General features: G+C 44.6%; 1 protein-coding gene and 1 non-coding gene across 5 annotated transcripts in view; both read left to right on the top strand.

The window, feature by feature from the left end:
- Nucleotides 1-21,398, top strand: part of LOC123514795 (AF4/FMR2 family member lilli-like) — a 74,075-nt gene that overhangs the window by 50,263 nt on the left and 2,414 nt on the right. Inside the window, exons 2-7 of one of the 4 annotated variants that reach the window (XM_045272975.1) lie at nucleotides 9,634-10,031; nucleotides 10,760-10,930; nucleotides 18,456-18,705; nucleotides 19,468-19,587; nucleotides 20,541-20,654; nucleotides 20,864-21,259. In XM_045272975.1, the coding sequence (XP_045128910.1) occupies nucleotides 9,645-10,031; nucleotides 10,760-10,930; nucleotides 18,456-18,705; nucleotides 19,468-19,587; nucleotides 20,541-20,654; nucleotides 20,864-21,259 (1,438 nt within the window). In that variant the 5' untranslated portion in view covers nucleotides 9,634-9,644. Of the gene's footprint in view, nucleotides 1-9,633; nucleotides 10,032-10,744; nucleotides 10,931-18,455; nucleotides 18,706-19,467; nucleotides 19,588-20,540; nucleotides 20,655-20,863; nucleotides 21,260-21,398 lie in introns of all 4 variants that reach the window. The other 3 variants (XM_045272974.1, XM_045272977.1, XM_045272976.1) reach the window with 3 other exon arrangements.
- On the top strand, nucleotides 4,569-4,642 carry Trnav-cac. Its single transcript has one exon. It is a non-coding gene; the product is annotated as a tRNA-Val (tRNA).

Raw genomic sequence — 21,398 nt, 5'->3', positions numbered from 1 at the left:
CTATCTATCCACTTGTTTTTGTTTTTTTGTCTTTTTATCTTCTGTACGCTGCATCCGTCAATTTATCTACCTTACCCGCCTTCACACACTCTCACTGTGACGGTAGAGACCCAAACCTAACCAGGTTCTGGTTGAGCAACATTTGTGATCGGCTCGACTGAAGACAAGAGACTGAGGAGTTGAGGCGGGGCGAGGGTAATGGAGAGAGAGGGACGCGATATTATGGCAGAGCGGCGTTGCGAGGCTGCTCTTACTCGCGGAAAACAGGATGATGGCTAGATGGCTGAGCTGGAAGGCGGGAGGCACTGCAGGAGTCAGCATAGATACCACAGCAGAGCCTTAGACAGTATTTTCAAACACTTCTGCGCCATACCTATCCTCTACTTTCCAGGGGCTCTAGTCTAGTTGAAGTGACACGTCTTTTTATTATTATATTTTTACACGGTTCTAGTGATAGATTAACAAGATTTCTGCATTATTAAAGGGAGAAAACAATGTCTCTCTGGCTTTTAAAAATGGTCGTGGCGAGAGAGCAAAGCGTTTCAGAATACAGTTTCATGATAAGTTACCCCGGTTCTTGAAGGTGTGTGTTTTTTTTTTACGGTTCCAGTAACAAATAAAACAAGATTTATACATTATTGACTTGAAAACCCGATATATGTGGAGAGAGAGAGAGAGAGAGAGAGAGAGAGAGAGAGAGAGAGAGCGCATTTCAGAACACGGGCCGCTGTAGCTTTATAATAAAGTACGTATGTGTGGTGGATGTCAGGCTTTGTGAGGATGCCGCGCTGCAACCCTCACCGCCCCGGCGTCTTGGGTAGGGAAGGGTTCCCCTCACAAACACGGCTGACTCCTCTCGCTCGTGACGGGTTCATATTTCATCCATCAGTCTCGTGTGGGCTTCAGGTGGTTCTTGTTTCGTTCCCCATAATGCCTTCATGGAGTGCCTGCTTTGTAAGGGAGAGTGGGTAGTGGATGGGTGCCGCAGCGTTTGTGATATGCAGTGACTGCATGTCTTGACTTTGATGCCTATTCAGAAACGCTCTGCTCTCTCACCATGACCATTTTCAAAGGCCAGAGAGATAATTTGCCGGATTCTAAAGACTTTTTCTTCCGTTAATACTGCAGGAAGCTTGTTAATCTGTCCATAGAACCTTAAAAAATCGCCCTTAAAAGCTCAACTCATTTCAGCTAGTGTCTATTGAAAGAAGTCGAGATGCGGATGGAAGCGTTTCAAGATACGGTCTGTTGTATGAATATATATATATATATATATATATATATATATATATATATATATATATATATATATATATATATATATATATATATTAGATAGAGAGATTGATAGATACCGTTGTGCCGTTAGGCTATTGGATTAACGATACTCAATTTTTAAACTCGATTATTGTTATACTGACGTGCTTACTTTCTTCACGGCCCCTTTCCTTATTCCACCAGTCTTCTCTTCGTGATTCGTCTTCCTTTAGTTCTCTTGCAATATTACTTACTCATTACTTCCTCGAGTTTTCATTTCTGCCAGGTTACCACACTCGCCTCATGCTGCAGCTTTTAGGAATGAAAGGGTGAAGGGGTGAGGGATTGAGCCGGTAAAGGGGTGAGATGAAAAGATGGAGTGAAGAGAAGTGGTGAGATAGTGAAGAGGTGAAGGGGTGAGGGAGTAAGGGGGTAAAGAGGTGAGATGAAGAGATGGAGTGAAGGGGAGAGAGATGGTGAAAGGGTAAAGGGGTGAGAGAATGCAGGGGAGGGGCGCCGTGTTGCTGCCTCGTGCGTGTCGTCACACTAATGGCCAGCAATGGTTTGCGGCTGTCCGTGTTTGTCTCGATCATTCAAGCTTATGTGCTCGTGTCTCTCTCTCTCTCTCTCTCTCTCTCTCTCTCTCTCTCTCTCTCTCTCTCTCTCTCTCTCTCTCTCTCTCTCTCTCTCTCTCTCTCTCTCTCTCTCTCTCTCTCTCTCTCTCTCTCTCTCTCTCTCTCTCTCTCTCTCTCTCTCTCTCTCTCTCTCTCTCTCTCTCTCTCTCTCTGTGTGTGTGTGTGTGTGTGTTCATTGCAGTCATCTTTCCTTGTTCATACTGTGGCAGTTAGTCTGACTCTATTTGTCTGTATTTATCTTTTTGCCAGTGTGCTCTCCATTCACTTCTCGACCTGTCTGTCAATATTCAGTTGTATTATTATGGTGACGGACGGACACACACGCACACGCACACGCACACGCACACGCGCACACACACGCACACACACACACACACACACACACACACACACACACACACACACACACACACACACACACACACACACACACACACACACACACACACACACACACACACACACACACACACACACACACACACACACACACACACACACACACACACACACACACACACACACACACACACACACACACACACACACACACAGGGAACAAAGTTTTTTTGCAAGAGGCGGCAGTGGGACGACAGATCACCATACGTCCCTTGCAGCGAGGTAGTGGGTGAGGTAAGGGCAGCGTGGCGGCGGGCGTGTGAGAACGGCAAGAAGGGACCAAGTTGGTATGCAATGTGGTGTGTGATTGTGGTGGTAGTGGTGGTTGTGGTGGTGTGGGTGGCGGGCAGCAGGCTGGGTATTGATCACACAATTTGCCATCAGTTCCACTGCCTCCCCCTTCGCACCTGCTTCCGGGGGTAGACTGCGGTGGGACGTGGTGGACAGCGGGGCGTGGCACGGGTGACAGGCTTGAGGCAAGGCAAGGGTGGGCCACGAGACGCTCTACTGTCTTTGTCCTGCAGGATTGGTAGGACTCTTAGATATGTAGCGGCAAGTGGACAGATAATGGGATTGTCGCTTGGAGGGCGTGGATTGGGCGCATCACTGAGGCCTCTTGCTTTCTGACGGTGGGACTCCTGAGGGACTGTCGGGAAGGGTGATGACGCCCCGCCCACTGCCGCACCTCACAGGGCAGACGATAATATTGATAGCCTGTGTGTGTGTGTGTGTGTGTGTGTGTGTGTGTGTGTGTGTGTGTGTGTGTGTGTGTGTGTGTGTGTGTGTGTGTGTGTGTGTGTGTGTGTGTGTGTGTGTGTGTGTGTGTGTGGTCACCGCTTCCTTGCCTTGGGCTGACTGACCGACAGACCGATCCGCTTTCCAGCACTTGCATGGTTGCGTGGCCTTGACTGACCTTGCCCCGCCGCTCTCCCTGCAAATCCCGCCACAGTGCGGAAGTGAAAAGGTGTCCAAGGTGTCCTTCCATCACGATACGAGACTCGGAGCGTTGCCTGAGGACAGCACGGCGACCCGCAGGCTACACTCGACCCCGCCTCGTTCACCCCTGTTTCCCACGCCCAATGTGTGACAGCTTGAGTGTGACTACGGAGGGGTGAGGGAGGGGCAGTGCAGGCGGGTGGAGGACAGGTTGTACAGAGGCGTGGTGCAGGGTAGGGCAGGTGGTAGCTGTGCAGTCCGTGTTGGGAGGCGGGAACCGCATGCACGCCACACCGGAAGCTGCCGCGCAGGTGTGTGCCACTCCCACCCTCCACCACACACGTTCGTAACCGCCACTAACATCCCTCCACCTCCGTAATCTCCACAACTCCCGAATCCCCCTCCTTGACAACACATCCACCGCCCATGTACGTAAACCGTTTTATTCAGCACGTGTTGTTTCCTAGCGTGAGGTGTGCGTGGCCAGGTGTGTGTTACTGTAAAACAGCCTGGGGCGTCCCAGCCCACGGGACATGGCGTCTCTTTCCCGTAGGCGGCCAGTAACGAAACAGAAGGGAGGTAGTGCTCTACATGCAGGTTTCCTTGTCATCATGCTAGTGTCGGGAGAAGCTGGAAGGAATGTGGTGCAAGAACATGTGTATTTCGTCACGTACTTTGGCTTCCAGCAACGCCAAATTGTTATCTTGGGCGGCGACGCTCATCTCCAGGACGGAAAGGCTCTCTGGTGCGTTCCTCGGGTCTGGTGTCATTCCTGCCTGGCTTTAGTGGCGCTTGACGCTGCCCCAGGGACGCCTTTCACCGCCGCCCCGCAAGCACTCTGGACCTCTATGTCCTCACCCCAGCACCCTGAATACTCCACCCTACACGTAATCTAGGTCGCTGGTGCCCCTGTGAGGCGAAGCAGTGCAGATGCAGCCAAGGGGATATCGGCAAGGGGCAGGTGATCCCCGAGGTGGTGTCGGCGGGATAGTAATTCAAGATTTGTTAAAAGTGTGCAGGTGACAAACAAGTGGTTCACAGGTGTCAGTGCAGGTGTTACACCTCTTCTTTTCCTTCACCAGCGCCAAGTGGTCGTCGACCCGTATCTCTTGGTGCTTCACTGCGTGGCTTACCTGACACACACACACACACACACGCACACACACACACACACACACACACACACACACACACACACACACACACACACACACACACACACGCCAACGACCACACCACGTTGAACACACCGCTTCTCGTCCGATCAGCGAAGTTAAGCAACGTACTTGGATGGGTGACCGCCTGGGAACACCGGATGTTGTTGGCATTCCATTATTTACACGCCCGGTAGCTCAGTGGTTAGAGCGCTGGCTTCACAAGCCAGAGGACCGGGGTTCGATTCCCCGGCTGGGTGAAGATATTTGGGTGTGTCTCCTTTCACGTGTAGTCCCTGTTCACCTAGCAGTGAGTAGGTACGGGATGTAAATCGAGGAGTTGTGACCTTGTTGTCCCGGTGTGTGGTGTGTGCCTGGTCTCAGGCCTATCCGAAGATCGGAAATAATGAGCTCTGAGCTCGTTCCGTAGGGTAACGTCTGGCTGTCTCGTCAGAGACTGCAGCAGATCAAACAGTGAAACACACACACACACACACACACACACACACACACACACACACACGCCCCTTCACTCTCTCTGGGGCCTTCACTCTTTCGTCACGCAATAATTGTTTCCAAATCTGCATGTCAGTCATTTATTTGTGTGGTCTGCGGCAGTGCAGGAGACCGCAGGGCAGCTTAGGACCCCGCGACCACCGCCACTCTGGGGTTCTCGTCCCGCGAGCCACCAAACCACCGATATGTGAACTTTTGCGGGGCTGTAAGTGTGTAACAAGGAGTGTGGTTGTGTTACTACACCAGAGAGAGAGAGAGAGAGAGAGAGAGAGAGAGAGAGAGAGAGAGAGAGAGAGATCATCGTCTAGTGGTCTCATGAGATAGTGCAGGCGTCATCGGCATCAGTGTGGCGGTTCATTGCATCGTTAATGGGACACTGGGGCTTGGGACATGGAGCGGGAGTGGTGGGAGCAGGGCGGGGCGGGGCGGGTCTTCGGCTGCTCACTCCGGGCCACCCTTCGCTCCTTCTCAATCCTCACTGCGCTGGATAAAAGCAGATGAAAGTCAGCAAATAGATCAGCCGTGTCTTCGATTCACAAAGTGCTGACGGAACTGACCTCTTTTCTCCTTCACTCACCAGTATCGGTCGTCTAGTCGTCATATTGGTGGTCGTATTGGTCGTATGAGTCGTGTCCTGGTTTGATCATGCATTCCAAGTCTTCTAGTCGTCACATGGGTGGTCGTTCTGGTCGTTGTCATGCTTGGTAACGTCGCCAATGACACTCTGCCTCATCACTAATGCCTTGCCCTGTTCTCCAATAATGCGATAGTACCAATATTGTCTCCCCCATCTAAAATAGACAAAGGACAACAGCCCGGCATGCAAATGAATATCGGTACTGTTTATCCGCGCCATTATCCGCGCCATTATCTTTGTCGTGTGGGTAATTGGATCTCGTGTCCTTGGCCTGATAGGATGCTGTTGTCGGGGCGCCGCTGCCACGCTCGTCTTTATATTAATTTCTTGAAATGCCGGAAAGCAAAAGAAATCCGAACGGTTATCAGGTGAAGTCATCATTGTATTCCTTTTCGTGTCTCTGATGATTTAGACGTAATGGGAAAAGATTATCAGGTAAAATTATCATTTAAACTTGACGCATTCCTTTCCCTCGTATCTTTTTTTTATAATTTGATCAAATGGCGGGAAAAAAATATAGTTTGCAGGTAAAGGAATTAGGTAAAGCCAATCGATTCCTTTCCTTCGTGTCTCCTTTGTATTATTTGACTGAAATACGGAAATATACGAGCGGTTATTGTTAGTGGTTTCATCAGATAAAGTCGCAAACCTATTCTATTCTCTCATGTCTCCTTTCTGTGTGTGTGTGTGTGTGTGTGTGTGTGTGTGTGTGTGTGTGTGTGTGTGTGTGTAATATATATATATATATATATATATATATATATATATATATATATATATATATATATATATATATATATATATATATATATATATTCGAAAATACACCAAAAAATAAATAAATAAGCATTATTAGTTAGAAAAATTCAAGTAAACTCAACGTATTCTGCTCCCTCATGTCATTGCTTATTTCCTGAAACGCTGAGAAAATAATGAATGATGATCAGGTAAAGTCACCAGGTAAAAGCCAACGTATTCTTTTCCCTCATATCTGCTTTAATGCTTGAAATTATGAAGAAGTTTGTACCCAGCAGCCTCGAGGGCGCGGTGACCCCCACAGCAGGCAAGGCATCTCTGCATTGCCTGCGCATGTGCACTAACAACATTATTATTCTTAAACGCTTCTGCGCTTCACCCCGACTATTTATCATCTAATGCAGTGGAATGAAGTTATTGTCGTTTTCTTATGATTTTATTGAATTAATCAACAATTTCTCTCTCTCTCTCTCTCTCTCTCTCTCTCTCTCTCTCTCTCTCTCTCTCTCTCTCTCTCTCTCTCTCTCTCTCTCTCTCTCTCTCTCTCTCTCTCTCTCTCTCTCTCTCTCTCTCTCTCTCTCTCTCTCTCTCGGGGAATCACGCCGTCGCCTCAGGAAGCTGTAACCATATCACAGTGCATTGCTTCCCGTGGCTTTCTCCCATGGCAGTCGTTGGCCGGTGCACTGCCACGGGAGGGCGGAGCGGACTGGGGCGGGACTGGGGGTGCAGTGTCCTCCGCGGCATCCCAAACTTCCTGTGTCGTCCCCTTTGCGGTCTTGTTAGGATTCATGTGTGCTATGTGTCTGGTGTGTGGCATCTAGTTCTTTCCCAGTCTAAGACTGTGGACTCGATTCTAATTAATGTATCACCATCTTAACATGACTGGCAACTAGCTACAGGAGGGATCGAGGAGCTGAGATGAGACTCCGAACTTTTTGAAAAGAATATGATAGATAGATTATTGTGATTATTGTTCCTTGCAGACTGTAAACAGAAGGGAATTATTTACTTGGCAATCTATTCAGTAATTTGAATGTATGATTATTTCTAGCAGATTCTGAACGGAGGGAAAAAAATACTCGATAATGTATTCAGAAACTCGCAGATTCTGAACGGAGGAAAAATATTTGCGTCGTGATTATGTATTCAGAAACTCGAACGCATGATTATTCCTCGCAGATTCCGAACGGAGAGAAAATATTAACTCAATAATCTATTCAGAAACTCGAACTTTTGACTTTTACAGATTCCGAGCCGAGAGAGAGAGAGAGAGAGAGAGAGAGAGAGAGAGAGAGAGAGAGAGAAAATAATCTTAAAACTCAAACTTATGATTATTCCTTGCTTATTCTCACCAAAGGGAAAAACGTACTTGACACTAACAGTTCAGTATGCATCACGTGGGAAGGTGCCGTGTTTCCCCGTGGGGGCAGCGTGACGGCCTCCTTGCCTAGCGGTGGGTGAGGGAGGTGTGGTGAAGAAGACATTGTGGCGGTCTTCCCTACTCGCTTGACCGGGATGGAAGTAAATGCAATGTTTTACTCTGTTCTCCCTGGTCTGTGTTTATAATCTCTCGGTCAGTCAGTCAACCACCTCTGCACGGGACACGAGGATGACTATAAGTGACACGAGATGATTTGTCTTGAGGAATCTGTGTTGAGGTTTTTTTTTCTCTTTCTTCTTCTTTTATATTTTTTTCTTGCAGTTCCATCCTTTTTCTTCTTATCTTCTTCGTTTCAATTCTCATTGCTATTTTCTTCCTTGTATTTCGTTTCTTTCTTTTACTTCTCTTCATTACTGTCTTCCCCACCCAAATATTTTTTCCTTCCATCCCTTTCGTCCTCCTCCTCCTCCTCCTCCTCCTCCTCCTCCTCCTCCTCCTCCTCCTCCTCCTCCTCCTCCTCCTCCTCCTCGTCCTGTTCATTACTGTCTTCCCCATCCAAATATTTCTCATTCCATCCCTTCTGTCCTTATTCCTTCCTTCTCCCCTCATCATCGTCATCATCATCATCTTTAAAATCATCTTCCTTTTTCCCATTCCTTCCATCCATTCTCCCTTCCGTCCTTAATCCCTCCATCTCTCGTTTATTCCCGTGCTCATCCTACTTCCCATAACCACTTTCCTATCCTCTCTTCTTCCTTCCTTCTTCCTTCCGCCCTCCGCTCACTCCCTCCCCATTAGTCTCTTGCACGTTCCCGCCCTTCCCTCCCAGCCTGTATCCGCCAGATGGGAAGGACACTGCCCCCGCTGAGGAATGACTGAAGGAATTTGTGGGTGGGGTGCGATCTCTCGAAGGTGGTGGTGGTGGTGGTGGTGATGATGATGATGATGGTAATGATGGTGATAGTGGTGGTACCTTGTGGTTTTTCACTAATAATGTTCCTTTGTATTGTAAGTATTTAATTGGTAAGAGGGGACATGAATATAGTTCTTAGGATCTGTAGCGGGAACAGAACCAGAAATAATGGGTTTTAGCTTGAAAAATTCAGATTTAGGAAAGAAATGGGAAGAAACTGGTTTTCAAACAGAGTGGTTGATGAGTGGAACGGTCTCAGTGGTCATGTAGTCAGGGCTGAGTCAGTAGGGAGCTTTAAAAGGTTAGATAAGTTCATGGATGGGGAAGATAGATGGAATTAGGTAGCTTAAACACACAGGGACTGCCTCGTATAGGCCTGGCGGCCTCTTGCAGCTTCCCTTTTTTCTTATGTTCTTATGTAATTATAATGTTTCTCTCTCTCTCTCTCTCTCTCTCTCTCTCTCTCTCTCTCTCTCTCTCTCTCTCTCTCTCTCTCTCTCTCTCTCTCTCTCTCTCTCTCTCATTCTTTCGTCTTTGGTAAACTAATGATGTCATAACACTTAATTTTCCCAGACGTGTCGTGTGAGTGTCACTGACAATGGTACTTACACTTGTGGTCAGTAATTAATTGAGCTGCCATACTCGTTGCCACAAAGAGAGACAGAGAGGATGGAAAGAGTTGTGTAAGTTGAGGAAAGGGTTGGAACGTTTGCTTAAGAAATTATGAAACAAATGTAATTAGGAAAAGATTGGATTATGCTGGTTAGGATAGAAAGTTTGTGTTTCCAGAAAGGTGAAATGTACATTACGTGTAAATGGTGGTGTGTGAGTTGAAGCTCACGATGTTGGAACAGTGTTATCTGTAAATTTTCTCTGGGTTTACTTTTGCCATGTTTTTATGTTTATGTTCATTGACTCCTTCTTATATGATAGATGATAAGTATGTGTTATTACTTATTAGTATTGGTCTGCTGTACAATACAAAACATACGTAGTGTTAACGTATCCACATAGCGATATCTACAACACCATGACCTTCCCTCTTTCAGAGTGACGAAGAATGCTTGTTGAGAACTCCGGTAGCGGTGGCGGCGGCGGGGGCGGCGGTGGAGGAGGCGGCGGAGGGGGTGGTGGCGGAGGAGGCGAAAGTAAAGGAACCAGTGGTGTGAACGGCATGAGCGGCTTGAATGGCGTGAATGGCAACAGTAAAGGAGGCAGCGGGGCGGTGAAGAGCAGCAGCGGCAAGACAGCCCTGGGAATAAGCAAGGGCGGCGTTAGCAAGTCTCCTTTGGCGGCAGCAGCGGCAGCCATCACCCCGCCGCCCATTACGCCCGCCAAGAGCTCCATCGAGAACCAGTTGCTGTACACGCCGCCACACGTGCTCATCCGCTCCATCTCGTCTCTGTCCCAGCACTCCCTCAGACCCGTCACGCCTGAGAGCGATCAGGTGAGTGCCCCTCTACACGCCCACATGTCCAGTACACAGCCCCGAGCACTGTAACCTTAGCGGGTGGAATGTACTACTACTACTACTACTACTACTACTACTACTACTACTACTACTACTACTACTACTACTACTACTACTACTACTACTACTACTACTAATAATAATAATAATAATAATAATAATGATAATAATAATATACGTAGTGTGTGTGTGTGTGTGTGTGTGTGTGTGTGTGTGTGTGTGTGTGTGTGTGTGTGTGTGTGTGTGTGTGTGTGTGTGTGTGTGTGCGTGCGCGCGCGCGCACTTTGCTTATATTGTTTCATTAGGTGTGGTCCATGTCCGTAAAGGGGTCTATTCTCTTACTAAGACTTTTCAGAGGCCACGTAGATTACAAGGCAGGTTGTCATGGGTATATTTATATGAGTGATGCAGACTTCTTGTTAGAGTATCACTATACAATCATAAAGACATGCTTGGAAATCTCATTTCCTTCAACTAAAGCCTGTAATATGTGTAGAAACATGAAAATATCCTTGAAAACCCCAATAACCACCAGAAAGAAACGTGCAGTCCATGTCCAATTACAGCTCTAAAATCACGAAAACTTCCATGAGTCGATATAAGATTATGAAAGGATTGAGAATACGATTCCCCTAGTGTATTACTTCACATTAATAATGTTCTAAATATTTTCCTCTTATTCTCATCAGTACTATCACCGCCAGGAGGATGGGCTGGTGTCGGTGCCGGCGCTGCGCAAGGGCGTGCTGCTACAGGCTCGGGACCGCCTCTTCTCGCGGTGGAAAGAGCGTTACTTCGTGTTGACTCGGGATTATCTGGCTTGCTTTCGCCGCGGCTCCACCAAGTACTCCGAGATGGGCTCCTTCATATTCAAGGTAAGGGATCACCAGCTTGTTGAGGCGCTAATGGGCATGTTTCAGAGTTATTTATGGAGGTAGTAGTGCCACTATTGCTCATATACCTACTAGTACTGCTTCTTATTTTATAACGCCAACTACTATTACTTCTGTTATTGTTTCTAGTATTGTTGCTGCTGCTATTCTTTATTATTATTATTATTATTATTATTATTATTATTATTATTATTATTATTATTATTATTATCATTATTATTATCATTATTATCATTATTGTTATCATCATCATCATCATCATCATCATCATCATCATCATCATTATTATTGATATTATCCTTTCAAATTATCTCTCTCCTTAGCTAAACCACTCCTTTTCCTTTTATTTTTCTGGGAATATACGAACGGATATTTTTGGTCATTTACTCATCTTAATCATTGTTCGTGATACATGAACACTAAACTCAACTGACTCAGAGCATCTCCTTCACACTACCACACTCCACAAAAACCCATATCGCCCCTAGAGAATACACAACTAATATCCAGGGACACGCGCCACCACTTAGGAATGCGCACCGCCCCTCCCTTAGTACCTTCGGGAGTTGTCTCATGCACCACCTATCGCGTCTTGTCCCCGCGACCCCGCTCGTCACAGGTAGCGAGGCGCGCGGAGACTTAATTGAGACAGCATAGAATTTTTAAAAGTGTATGTTGTTGTTTTGCGAGGACGCGGTGGCATGTTGAAGGTATTTCCTGTACGTATGTATAGCTCTCTCTCTCTCTCTCTCTCTCTCTCTCTCTCTCTCTCTCTCTCTCTCTCTCTCTCTCTCTCTCTCTCTCTCTGTCGTTTTAAATTTACCTTTGTTTCATAATTAGTCGTACATCATATATATATATATATATATATATATATATATATATATATATATATATATATATATATATATATATATATATATATATATATATATAGAGAGAGAGAGAGAGAGAGAGAGAGAGAGAGAGTAGCATCCTTGATAAGATAATCGGTCTCTTCAATTAAATAAGTCGAGGGGGAAAAAAATGTTGTCGGTCTCCATTTACAGCAATAATTTGTGAGCTGGTACCCGCTGGCGTCTCCATTGTCACTGCTTCTTCCCTCCACCCTAATGCATTGCCAACGCCAGTACGCTATTAATAAGTCGCTCCCTTAACCTTGGACGCATGCACCACGCGCCCCTGTCACTCCATGTCATTGTCATCCTCCTGCAGCGTCTTGGCAGCCCCTGAAAGCTATTAATGAAGTGCCCAAGATAAGCCTGCATGCACGAGGCTCTGTATGTTAAAACCAATGGAGTACATTTTAAAGCGCTTTGCTCTCTCCACAAACGATTGGTTGCGAAGATTTTAAAGTTGATTTTGTCAAATTCCCCGCTTTTTTTTTTTTTTTGTGAATATTTGTTAAACTATCCCTAAAATTATGAACATCCTAGTAATTTCTCCTAGAGGTTGTTAAAAGTACAGAGTCTATGTGAAACTATTATTATTATTATCTCTGTGACTCTGAAGACCTCCTTGAAAGCCTCACTTCCATAAGTTTTGGTAAAGAAATGCAGACCTTCGTTGAGCTATTGCTAGATCCATGAAAACGCACTTCAACTTCTGGTAGTGCTTCTTAAAATTGCTGAATTCTTATTAAACTATCTTTAGGACAGCCATTCTCAACCTTTCCTCCATCATTGACCCCCTCGGCTTTATGTATTTCTCCATTTACTCCCTACTCCCATACAAAAAATTCATAGCCATCATAAAGTGACAGAAAAACAAGGTCAGAAAGAATCTTTTTATTGTTTAGGACTTTAGGTTTTGTATAAAAATAGTATTATACATTCGTATCACAAAAATAAAGAAAATCAAACCTTTTATAAATAGAAAAATATGAAGTTAATTTGTATTACAAAAAATAATGAACAGAAACACCAGAAGCATTATCAGTGGGAAGCTGGGAACACTGCTGATTCATTGAGTCAATCAGTTTGTTTATGCGAGGAGCTGTTTCTGACAATGCTACTCTCATATCATCGGCTTTCAGGCGGTTTCTGGCCTTTGTCTTCATTGCTACTAAACTTGAGAACCCTGATTCACATAAGTTACAATAAATTACAAAATTTAATTTAATTGAATTATTTTTAAAATTATCAGGTACTTCAATTATTTACCCCCGACTATATATTTTTTTTACCCCCTAGGGGTAAATTTACCCCTGGTTGAGAACCTCTGCTTTAGGACTATAAAAACATTCATGATAACTCTCTTGCTTCGCGAGAGACAAGGTATTGAAAGCACAGAATTATTGTTAGACCATCACAAGATGTATGAAAACACTCCTGAACAAGAGATATGTCGCCAAAATATTTCAGAATATTGTCCCGGAGTATCGTAATATTAAAGTCCTCTTCATCACTGTTTCCTTCTGGCGAGTACGAGGAATGCGCCGTTAGGAAGCAGCTATACCGCGTGGAGTGCAGGAAGGGTGTTCCTCGTAAACGCATCAATGCAACACGCGAGGTTGGGACTCCGGGAGCATTACGATCCCTCTCATGAGTCAGTTGTTCCGGGAGGTGTTGCTAACGAATGCTGAGGGAAGAGAAGGGAAGGGGGAGAGAAAGCAGCGACGCCCACTGCGAATATCCGATCAGTATGGGGACTTCTGCCATGATTCTCTCTGTAATTAGAGAATACATTTGATAATCGGTATATGATTTTTTTTTTTCATTTGATCAATCTTGGACCTTGAATTGGGAACTAGACTTTTTACTACATCTGATTGCCTTTTTGTCCTTGTTTCTTTCTCTGTTGTGTCCTGAAATCATGGTGTAAATTTAAGGTGTGTGATCGCTTTTCTGTCCACGTAATCCCAGTATAGAATAAATTCAGATTTCTTCTAGCGCTTTTCATTATATGTGATAACATTTTTGTCAGTCTTTCTTCCTCTGTTGTGTCTTTTCAAATTATCGTGTAAATTTCACAAGCTTGATAACTTTTCTGTGTCCACGTAACCCCAGCATGGAATAAATCAATATTTCTTCCTGCGTTGTGTGTTTTGAAAGCACAAGCTCAACTTTTACCAGACTAGTTTGAAGAAGATAAATCTTAGTAGTGGAAGAATTAACACTGATTGACAAAGGTTCTTAAAAGTAATGATTGGAGATGGACAGAAGAATGTTCACCAGCGGCCGAAGTAACAGGCCGCGAACTATGAGCGTGGATGAACAGGCGTGCATACAGACACGTTCGTCACTCGCTCACCACGCTGCGGAGGTGACACTCAGGAACAATGGGAATTGTTGAGTGGACTTCAAACTAACATACTTTGAACAGTGTGTGCGTGCGTGCGTGCGTGCTTGCGTGCGTGCGTGCGTGCGTGCGTGCGCGCGCGCGTGTGCATTCGAAGACATGAATGCAGACACGTTTACTCTGCCTAAGCTACGGGTGACGTTTGGTAACAATGAGGAACACAACAAGACGTTATGATTGAGAGAGAGAGAGAGAGAGAGAGAGAGAGAGAGAGAGAGAGAGAGAGAGAGAGAGAGAGACTTATAAAGTATATTGATGGGAAAATAAGTGTTTTGTAGATATGAGTATCTATACGTACATTACAGTTATGTTATTACTTATCTTATGCACTCAAATAGTGAAGAAGAGTAAATTATGAAGACAAATAGTTAAAGTTTAGAGTTCTTTGATAGTTTAGAGTTCTTTGATTGAGAGAAAAGAAAAGAAAACAAAAATAGAGTACGGAGATGTCATGGCTGGCAGAAATGAATACGTAGATAAGTAAATAAAACGTAGGCCATAAAGCCTAACCTAGGCTCTGCTTAGGAAAAAAAATAAAGCAAGCAAAAACAGACGAAACAAAGCAAAAAGAATATAGAGATGCCATGACAAGCAAAAAGTAGTAGATAAATAAGTATTAGATAAACACTTAAGCGGCTACCAAACAATCAAGACTACGTAACAGGAAAACCAAGCAGGCAAGCGCGGCCCTGCAGGAGCTAGAAGTTTGGTCGGTGATCGCCTGAAAAGGGCACACCGGAAAACGGAAAATAATATGATTAACATGACACGCCTTCGGAAACATACCTTCGTAGTTTCTCGTGTGTGTGTGTGTGTGTGTGTGTGTGTGTGTGTGTGTGTGTGTGTGTGTGTGTGTGTGTGTGTGTGTGTGTGTATTTACCTAGTTGTATGTTACAGGGTTCGAGCGGGGCTCATAGTGACCTGCCTCCATATCTACATTTATCTAACTTCTTAAATTTGCGCACACTTTCTGCTCTTACAATCTCTTCACTTAATCCATTCCAGATGTCTACTGTCCTATGTGAAAAACTTAACTTCTTGATATTCCTATGACACTGACTTTTCATGAATTTCTTGGAATGTCCTCTTGTTTGTCTGTCTCAGCTCCGTCAGTCTTACCAGGTCTTGTCTATCTATCTTTTCCATATGGTTTACTAACTTATACATCGTTATCAAGTCTCCTCTTTCTCGTCTATCCTTCAAAGTTGGTAGCTCCATCTCCTTCAGTCTTTCTTCATAGGGAAGATCTTTTATTACAGGGACCATCTTTGTAGCAGCCCTTTGTATCCTTTCTAGTTTCTTGATATCTTTCTGCCTATATGGCGACCATAACATTGCTGCATATTCTGGTCTAGGTGTTATCATAGTGGTTAATATCTTTTTCATCATACTTTTATCCATGTAATTGAATGCTACCCTGATGTTCGTTAGTGTCTTGTATGTTGAAGCAAATAAACCATTTATATGTATTTCTGGAGTCAGGGTGTCCCAGGTCTTTCTCTTCTCTTCTTTTCATTATAATCTCTTCTCCCATTTTATATTCCCATGTAGGTCTTCTATTACTTTTACCAATTTCCATTACATGACATTTCTTAGTATTAAATTCTAATTTCCACTTCTGTCTGGCTGCATCTCCAGATCTTATCAATATCTTTCTGTAATTCCATACAATCATTGTGTGTGTGTGTGTGTGTGTGTGTGTGTGTGTGTGTGTGTGTGTGTGTGTGTGTGTGTAATTCACTGTTTGATCTGCTGCAGTCTCTGACGAGACAGCCAGACGTTACCCTACGGAACGAGCTCAGAGCTCATTATTTCCGATCTTGAGATAGGTCTGAGACCAGGCACACACCACACACCGGGACAACAAGGTCACAACTCGATTTACATCAAGTACCTACTCACTGCTAGGTGAACAGGGGCTACACGTGAAAAGAGACACACCCAAATATCTCCACCCGGCCGGGGAATCGAACCCCGGTCATCTGGCTTGTGAAGCCAGCGCTCTAACCACTGAGCTACCGGGCCGTGTGTGTGTGTGTGTGTGTGTGTGTGCGTGTGTGTGTGTGTGTGTGTGTGTGTGTGTGTGTGTGTGTGTGTGTGTGTGTGTGTGTGTAATTCACCACGGTCGTCTGCCGGTCACCCAGCCAGTCTTCCCCATTACGGAGCGAGCTCAGAGCTCATAGACCAATCTTCGGGTACGACGGAGACCACAACACACTCCACACATTTCCGATCTTTGGATAGGCCTGAGACCAGGCACACACCACACACCGGGACAACAAGGTCACAACTCCTCGATTTACATCCCGTACCTACTCACTGCTAAGTGAACAGGGGCTACACGTGAAAGGAGACACACCCAAATATCTCCACCCGGCCGGGGAATCGAACTCCGGTCCTCTGGCTTGTGAAGCCAGCGCTCTAACCACTGTGTGTGTGTGTGTGTGTGTGTGTGTGTAAAATTTTTCACCTCGGTCACCTGCTGGTCACCCAGCCAGTCTTCCCCATTACGGAGCGAGCTCAGAGGTCATAGACCGATCTTCGGGTAGAACTGAGACCACAACACACAACAGACACCGGGAAAGCGAGGCCACAACCCCTCGAGTTACATCCCGTACCTATTTACTGCTAGGTGAACAGGGGCCACATATTAAGAGGCTTGCCCATTTGCCTCGCCGCCCCGGGACTCGAACCCGGCCCTCTCGATTGTGAGTCGAGCATGCTAACCACTACATTACGCGGTGTGTGTGTGTGTGTGTGTGTGTGTGTGTGTGTGTGTGTGTGTGTGTGTGTGTGTGTGTGTGTGTGTGTGTGTGTGTGTTCAAGTTGACGAATAGTCGATCGATCGAATATTTCTGGGGTGGAAAGGGAGGGAGGCAGTAAGCAAAATACGCCGTGGCGACACACACACACACACACACACACACACACACACACACACACACACACACACACACACACACACACACACACACACAGAGAGAGAGAGAGAGAGAGAGAGAGAGAGAGAGGTATCGTGATCTGTCTATTACTCTAGTCTTGGTAAATGCTGTGCATAGTTACCGTTTCTCTCTCTCTCTCTCTCTCTCTCTCTCTCTCTCTCTCTCTCTCTCTAATGCTCAAGTGTGTTTTCATAATCTTAGTAACAGGTTAACAGGTATTCTGCATCAGTTGCTGGAAAAACACATATGAGAAACACACTCATCATCTGTGCGGGTTTTGGAAGCACTCCTTATGAAAGAACAATACATTCAAGAACACGAAGGCTATGGAGTATATAATATTCTGAAACACTTTTGTGTCGCATCATTATATACCAAAGGGGTGAAGTTCACACTGGATTTTCTAGGCTGTTTTTATGTTGTAGTTCCAATGGCAGATTAGGAAGATTTTTACATTATGAGAATACAGCTGATCAACTCAGTGGCCTTTGAAAATAGATCATGGTAAGAAAGCACAGCGCTTCTTCACATGGACCTAAACCTCAGTGCATAAAGCGGTGACGGTCCGTCTTGCACTGCTGGCCTTGACCGTAATGATTGGGAACTTTCGTAACCACTTTAGTATGCCAGTGTTATCAAACTACCGATAGCCAAATGTAAATGTTTCCTCAGCGTCGCCTTCGGACATGCACGGATGAAGGGTGTGACGTGTGACCCGAAAACCTGCCGAGGTGTTCTGCAAGGTGGCGGCCCTGTGACCGCCTTGAAAGTTACCGTATTCGGTGTTGCCAATAAAAGTGTGTGTTTTGCGTTCCGATTGCGCCTTATTAGTATGATCAATTAGGACAAGTTTTCTCACGTATAATTATTGTTTCCGTCTTCATAATGAAGAGTTTTCATGTTTGTACACAAGTCCATAGGAAGCAGTGTTGAAAATCTTGTTTATGAGTTACGTGTCAGTGATATTTTAGGAAGGAAGGAAGAGCTGCGAGAAAGGAAAAGCATACTGAGGTTTATTTATTGCTTTTTTTATTTTATTTTCTCTTTTCCCTGTGACAGACTTGTTTCATTTCAGTTATTGGTTGAGTGGCTTGGTGAAATTGTGTTTTAACTGATACAGGAAGGAAGGACGAATTACAAGAAAGCATGAACGCATCTTATTTTCTCTCTCTCTCTCTCTCTCTCTCTCTCTCTCTCTCTCAGCAATAGATTTACTCTAGGGTGGCAATCCTAAAGTATACTCATGCAATCTTTCTCTCCCACAGGTGAACCTGGCGTGTGTGGAGTGCGTGGAATGGCAAGACCGCCGCGGCGGCCCCGCCCTGGCCCTCTCCCTGCCCCGGGAAGGTCGCGTGTTGTTGCGGGCCAAGTCAGGGCTGGACCAGTGGTACAGACTGCTACTGGAGGCTACCAATGCTTCCCGCCACAGACGCAGTGCCCTTCGTCGCGGCACCTCTACCACACATCTCAACCACACCAACAACAACCTGGACACTACACCGCCGCCTAAGTCAAGTAGGTTCAGGAACATTTCAATGTCATTGTGACTGAATGGTGATGCTTGTGATTCATGTGTACCGGGAGTGGTTGTGGTGAATTTGGAGTTTCACCCAACCAACGAATCTCTGATTTACTTAGGTTTTTCTTTTTTTTCTGGTGAGAAATGTAGTTGGTTGGGTGAAACTCTGAATTGATCGTGGTTACATGAGATACCAAATACATAACATTCCTCTTGCCTTATCAATTACGATGGTGATGATGATGGTGATCGGGTCATAATGTACATAATGTGTGGCATAAGATAGAGGCATTCAAGTGCCAAGACATAACATTGCCTTTCCACGTTAGTTGTAGTAGAATGGTGATGCTTGGGTCATTGTGTACTGTACATACTGTGTGGCATAAGGCAACGGTTTTCCTGTGTCAAGACATAACATTTCTTTTTGCCATGTCAGCTGTCCTGGTATGTCTCCCTCAGCCTGTTATTTTACTACAATTTTGTGCATGAATGTTGCCAGCTTCTGTATTGACACATGATTACATTTACATTTATACTGCTTTTACTTAAGTTCATGCATTATCAATACTATCTACTCAAATCTTATTATCTGCTAATCATTATCATCTGGTAACACATTCTTTCATACATATTACAAATTAAATAACTCTATTGTAACTGTCATATTGAGAGGAACCAAAAGGCAAAAATAGAATGTAGTGACATAGTTTACTATTAGTTAGTGGTAAGTGGTTGCTTACTGGCAGTGGTATTGGCAGGTGGTATCCAGTACAGTCTGAGTGGTTCCACACCTGAGATCACGCGTCTTTGTGACACCGTGTGTGAAGACTCTCCTGGCGGCACCAACTCCCGCCTCACCAGGCACCACAGGTTCTCATGTAAGGCACTCACGTTGAGAATCCTTGCATGTAAGAGTTAAAGAATATTCTAGGAGTAGAATTCTTAAGTTCAAGACTGAAATAGTGTTAGTGCTGGGTCAATAGGATGCTTTAGTGAAACAATATAGAGGGATAAATATTATGCAAGATTCTAAAAGCGTGATGCTATAATTCTAAAGTTCAAGACTGATATAGACTTACATTGTTAGTGCTGAGTTAGTAAAGCTTCTTATATATAATGATTAAGATTTGGTGAAAACTGAGAATTCATAAGTTCAAGACTGGAATAGACTCATGTAGTTAGTGTCAAGTCAGTTAAAAGCTTTAAAGATAATAAGAATAGGGCGGAATAAATGGGTTTAGGTATATGCCATATTTAAACTTTTTGGCTTCTTGCATCCAATATGTTCTTGTTTTTTTACTCAGCTTTTTGGGAACCAATGTTATCATTAGAACAAATTACCTCTATCTATGAAGATCCAAAGGTAGTTTCATGCCTTAAGTGAATGGTTTAGGAACTTTAGGATGACACAAGGTCATTACAAGTCTTGGGTCAGCATGAGAGCAGCATGATTCCTTAACAGTCATTGGTTGGAATGCAATATGTTTGTCAGGAATGAATAAGGTAGGAAATAATTCACGTTGATGTAGGAGTACTGTATAGATTCTCCTAATACTCAATTGCTGTTCTCCATAGAGAATATTGTGTTCTCTATAGTGAAGAGCTGAATTTAAATGTATGAGAATTTATCAAACTTCTGCTTCAGCTTAATTTTTTCTACTATTTTAACCACTACTTATTTGTCTAACCTTTGTCCATTTTCTAGACTAACACAATCTGGGGTGTCTATATAAGATAATAAACCATAACTGATGTTAGCAAATTGTGTAAAGAATATGTTAAATTGGCAAATTACTGTTGCCTCCCTTAACTTTCTTATGTTGCCTAGCAGTGCTGGCTGATCCAGATCTTGGCTCCTGTGGTGAGACGGATGTGGCCACGCCTCCTTCCTCCGTCACCTCCTCCAACAAGTTCAGCACATCCACTTCAGCTTCCAATACCTCAGGTGAGTTAGTGTTACTGTGTTTGTGCTGACTGAGAATGGCAGTCCTGCTAAGATGTACTCCATTTTGCTTTTGAGGGGATAGACTTATATGTACAAAAAAGTCACATACATTAAGAATTTTACCCAAACAAGCTGTTTAGGGATAATGAAGTAAATTAAAGGCATATTCTATTCTTTTGATAGTAACCCTGCACATTGGCATTCCACAGGCTCTGGAGGCTCTTCTTCTTTGGCCTCCTCTCCATCCCTGCGGGGCTCCTGTGCCTGGCCTCGACCTTCTTCCCCCGTGCGACCTCTCCTCGGTGATGCCCCACGCTCCAGACTCTCCCTGTATGAGGGTACCCGAGAAATGCCAACATCCGCCAAAACTCGGCACTCTGTGTGCCTGGAGTCTCAGGATCAGTCAGAGACTACTAGGAAACAGAAGAACAGGCACTCCATCTGCATTGAACCTCGAGACCTTGCCAGGACCAGAGCCTCTCTGTGCATGGAGCCTCGCAATCCCCTACTGGAGCTGATGGAGAGTGTGGAGGCCATTCCTTCACTCATTCCCCATGACTCGGTGCCATTGTCCTCCTCCAGAACATCTCCATCCAAGAGTGAAGGTAATATTGATATATGATATGGAATTAACATGATGTATATATAGAGAGTATATATGTATAGAATAGTATAGGATAGAGACAATTAACATGTTAAATAAGTCCCATTAGCACACCTTTGACTAGTGTTGATTTCTTTCAG

The sequence above is a fragment of the Portunus trituberculatus genome, chromosome 38, assembly GCF_017591435.1.
Source record: "Portunus trituberculatus isolate SZX2019 chromosome 38, ASM1759143v1, whole genome shotgun sequence".
In the NCBI taxonomy this organism is placed as follows: Eukaryota; Metazoa; Arthropoda; class Malacostraca; order Decapoda; family Portunidae; genus Portunus; species Portunus trituberculatus.
The sequence above is the reverse complement of the archived record's forward strand: the minus strand, read 5'-3'. Positions and strand labels throughout refer to the sequence as shown.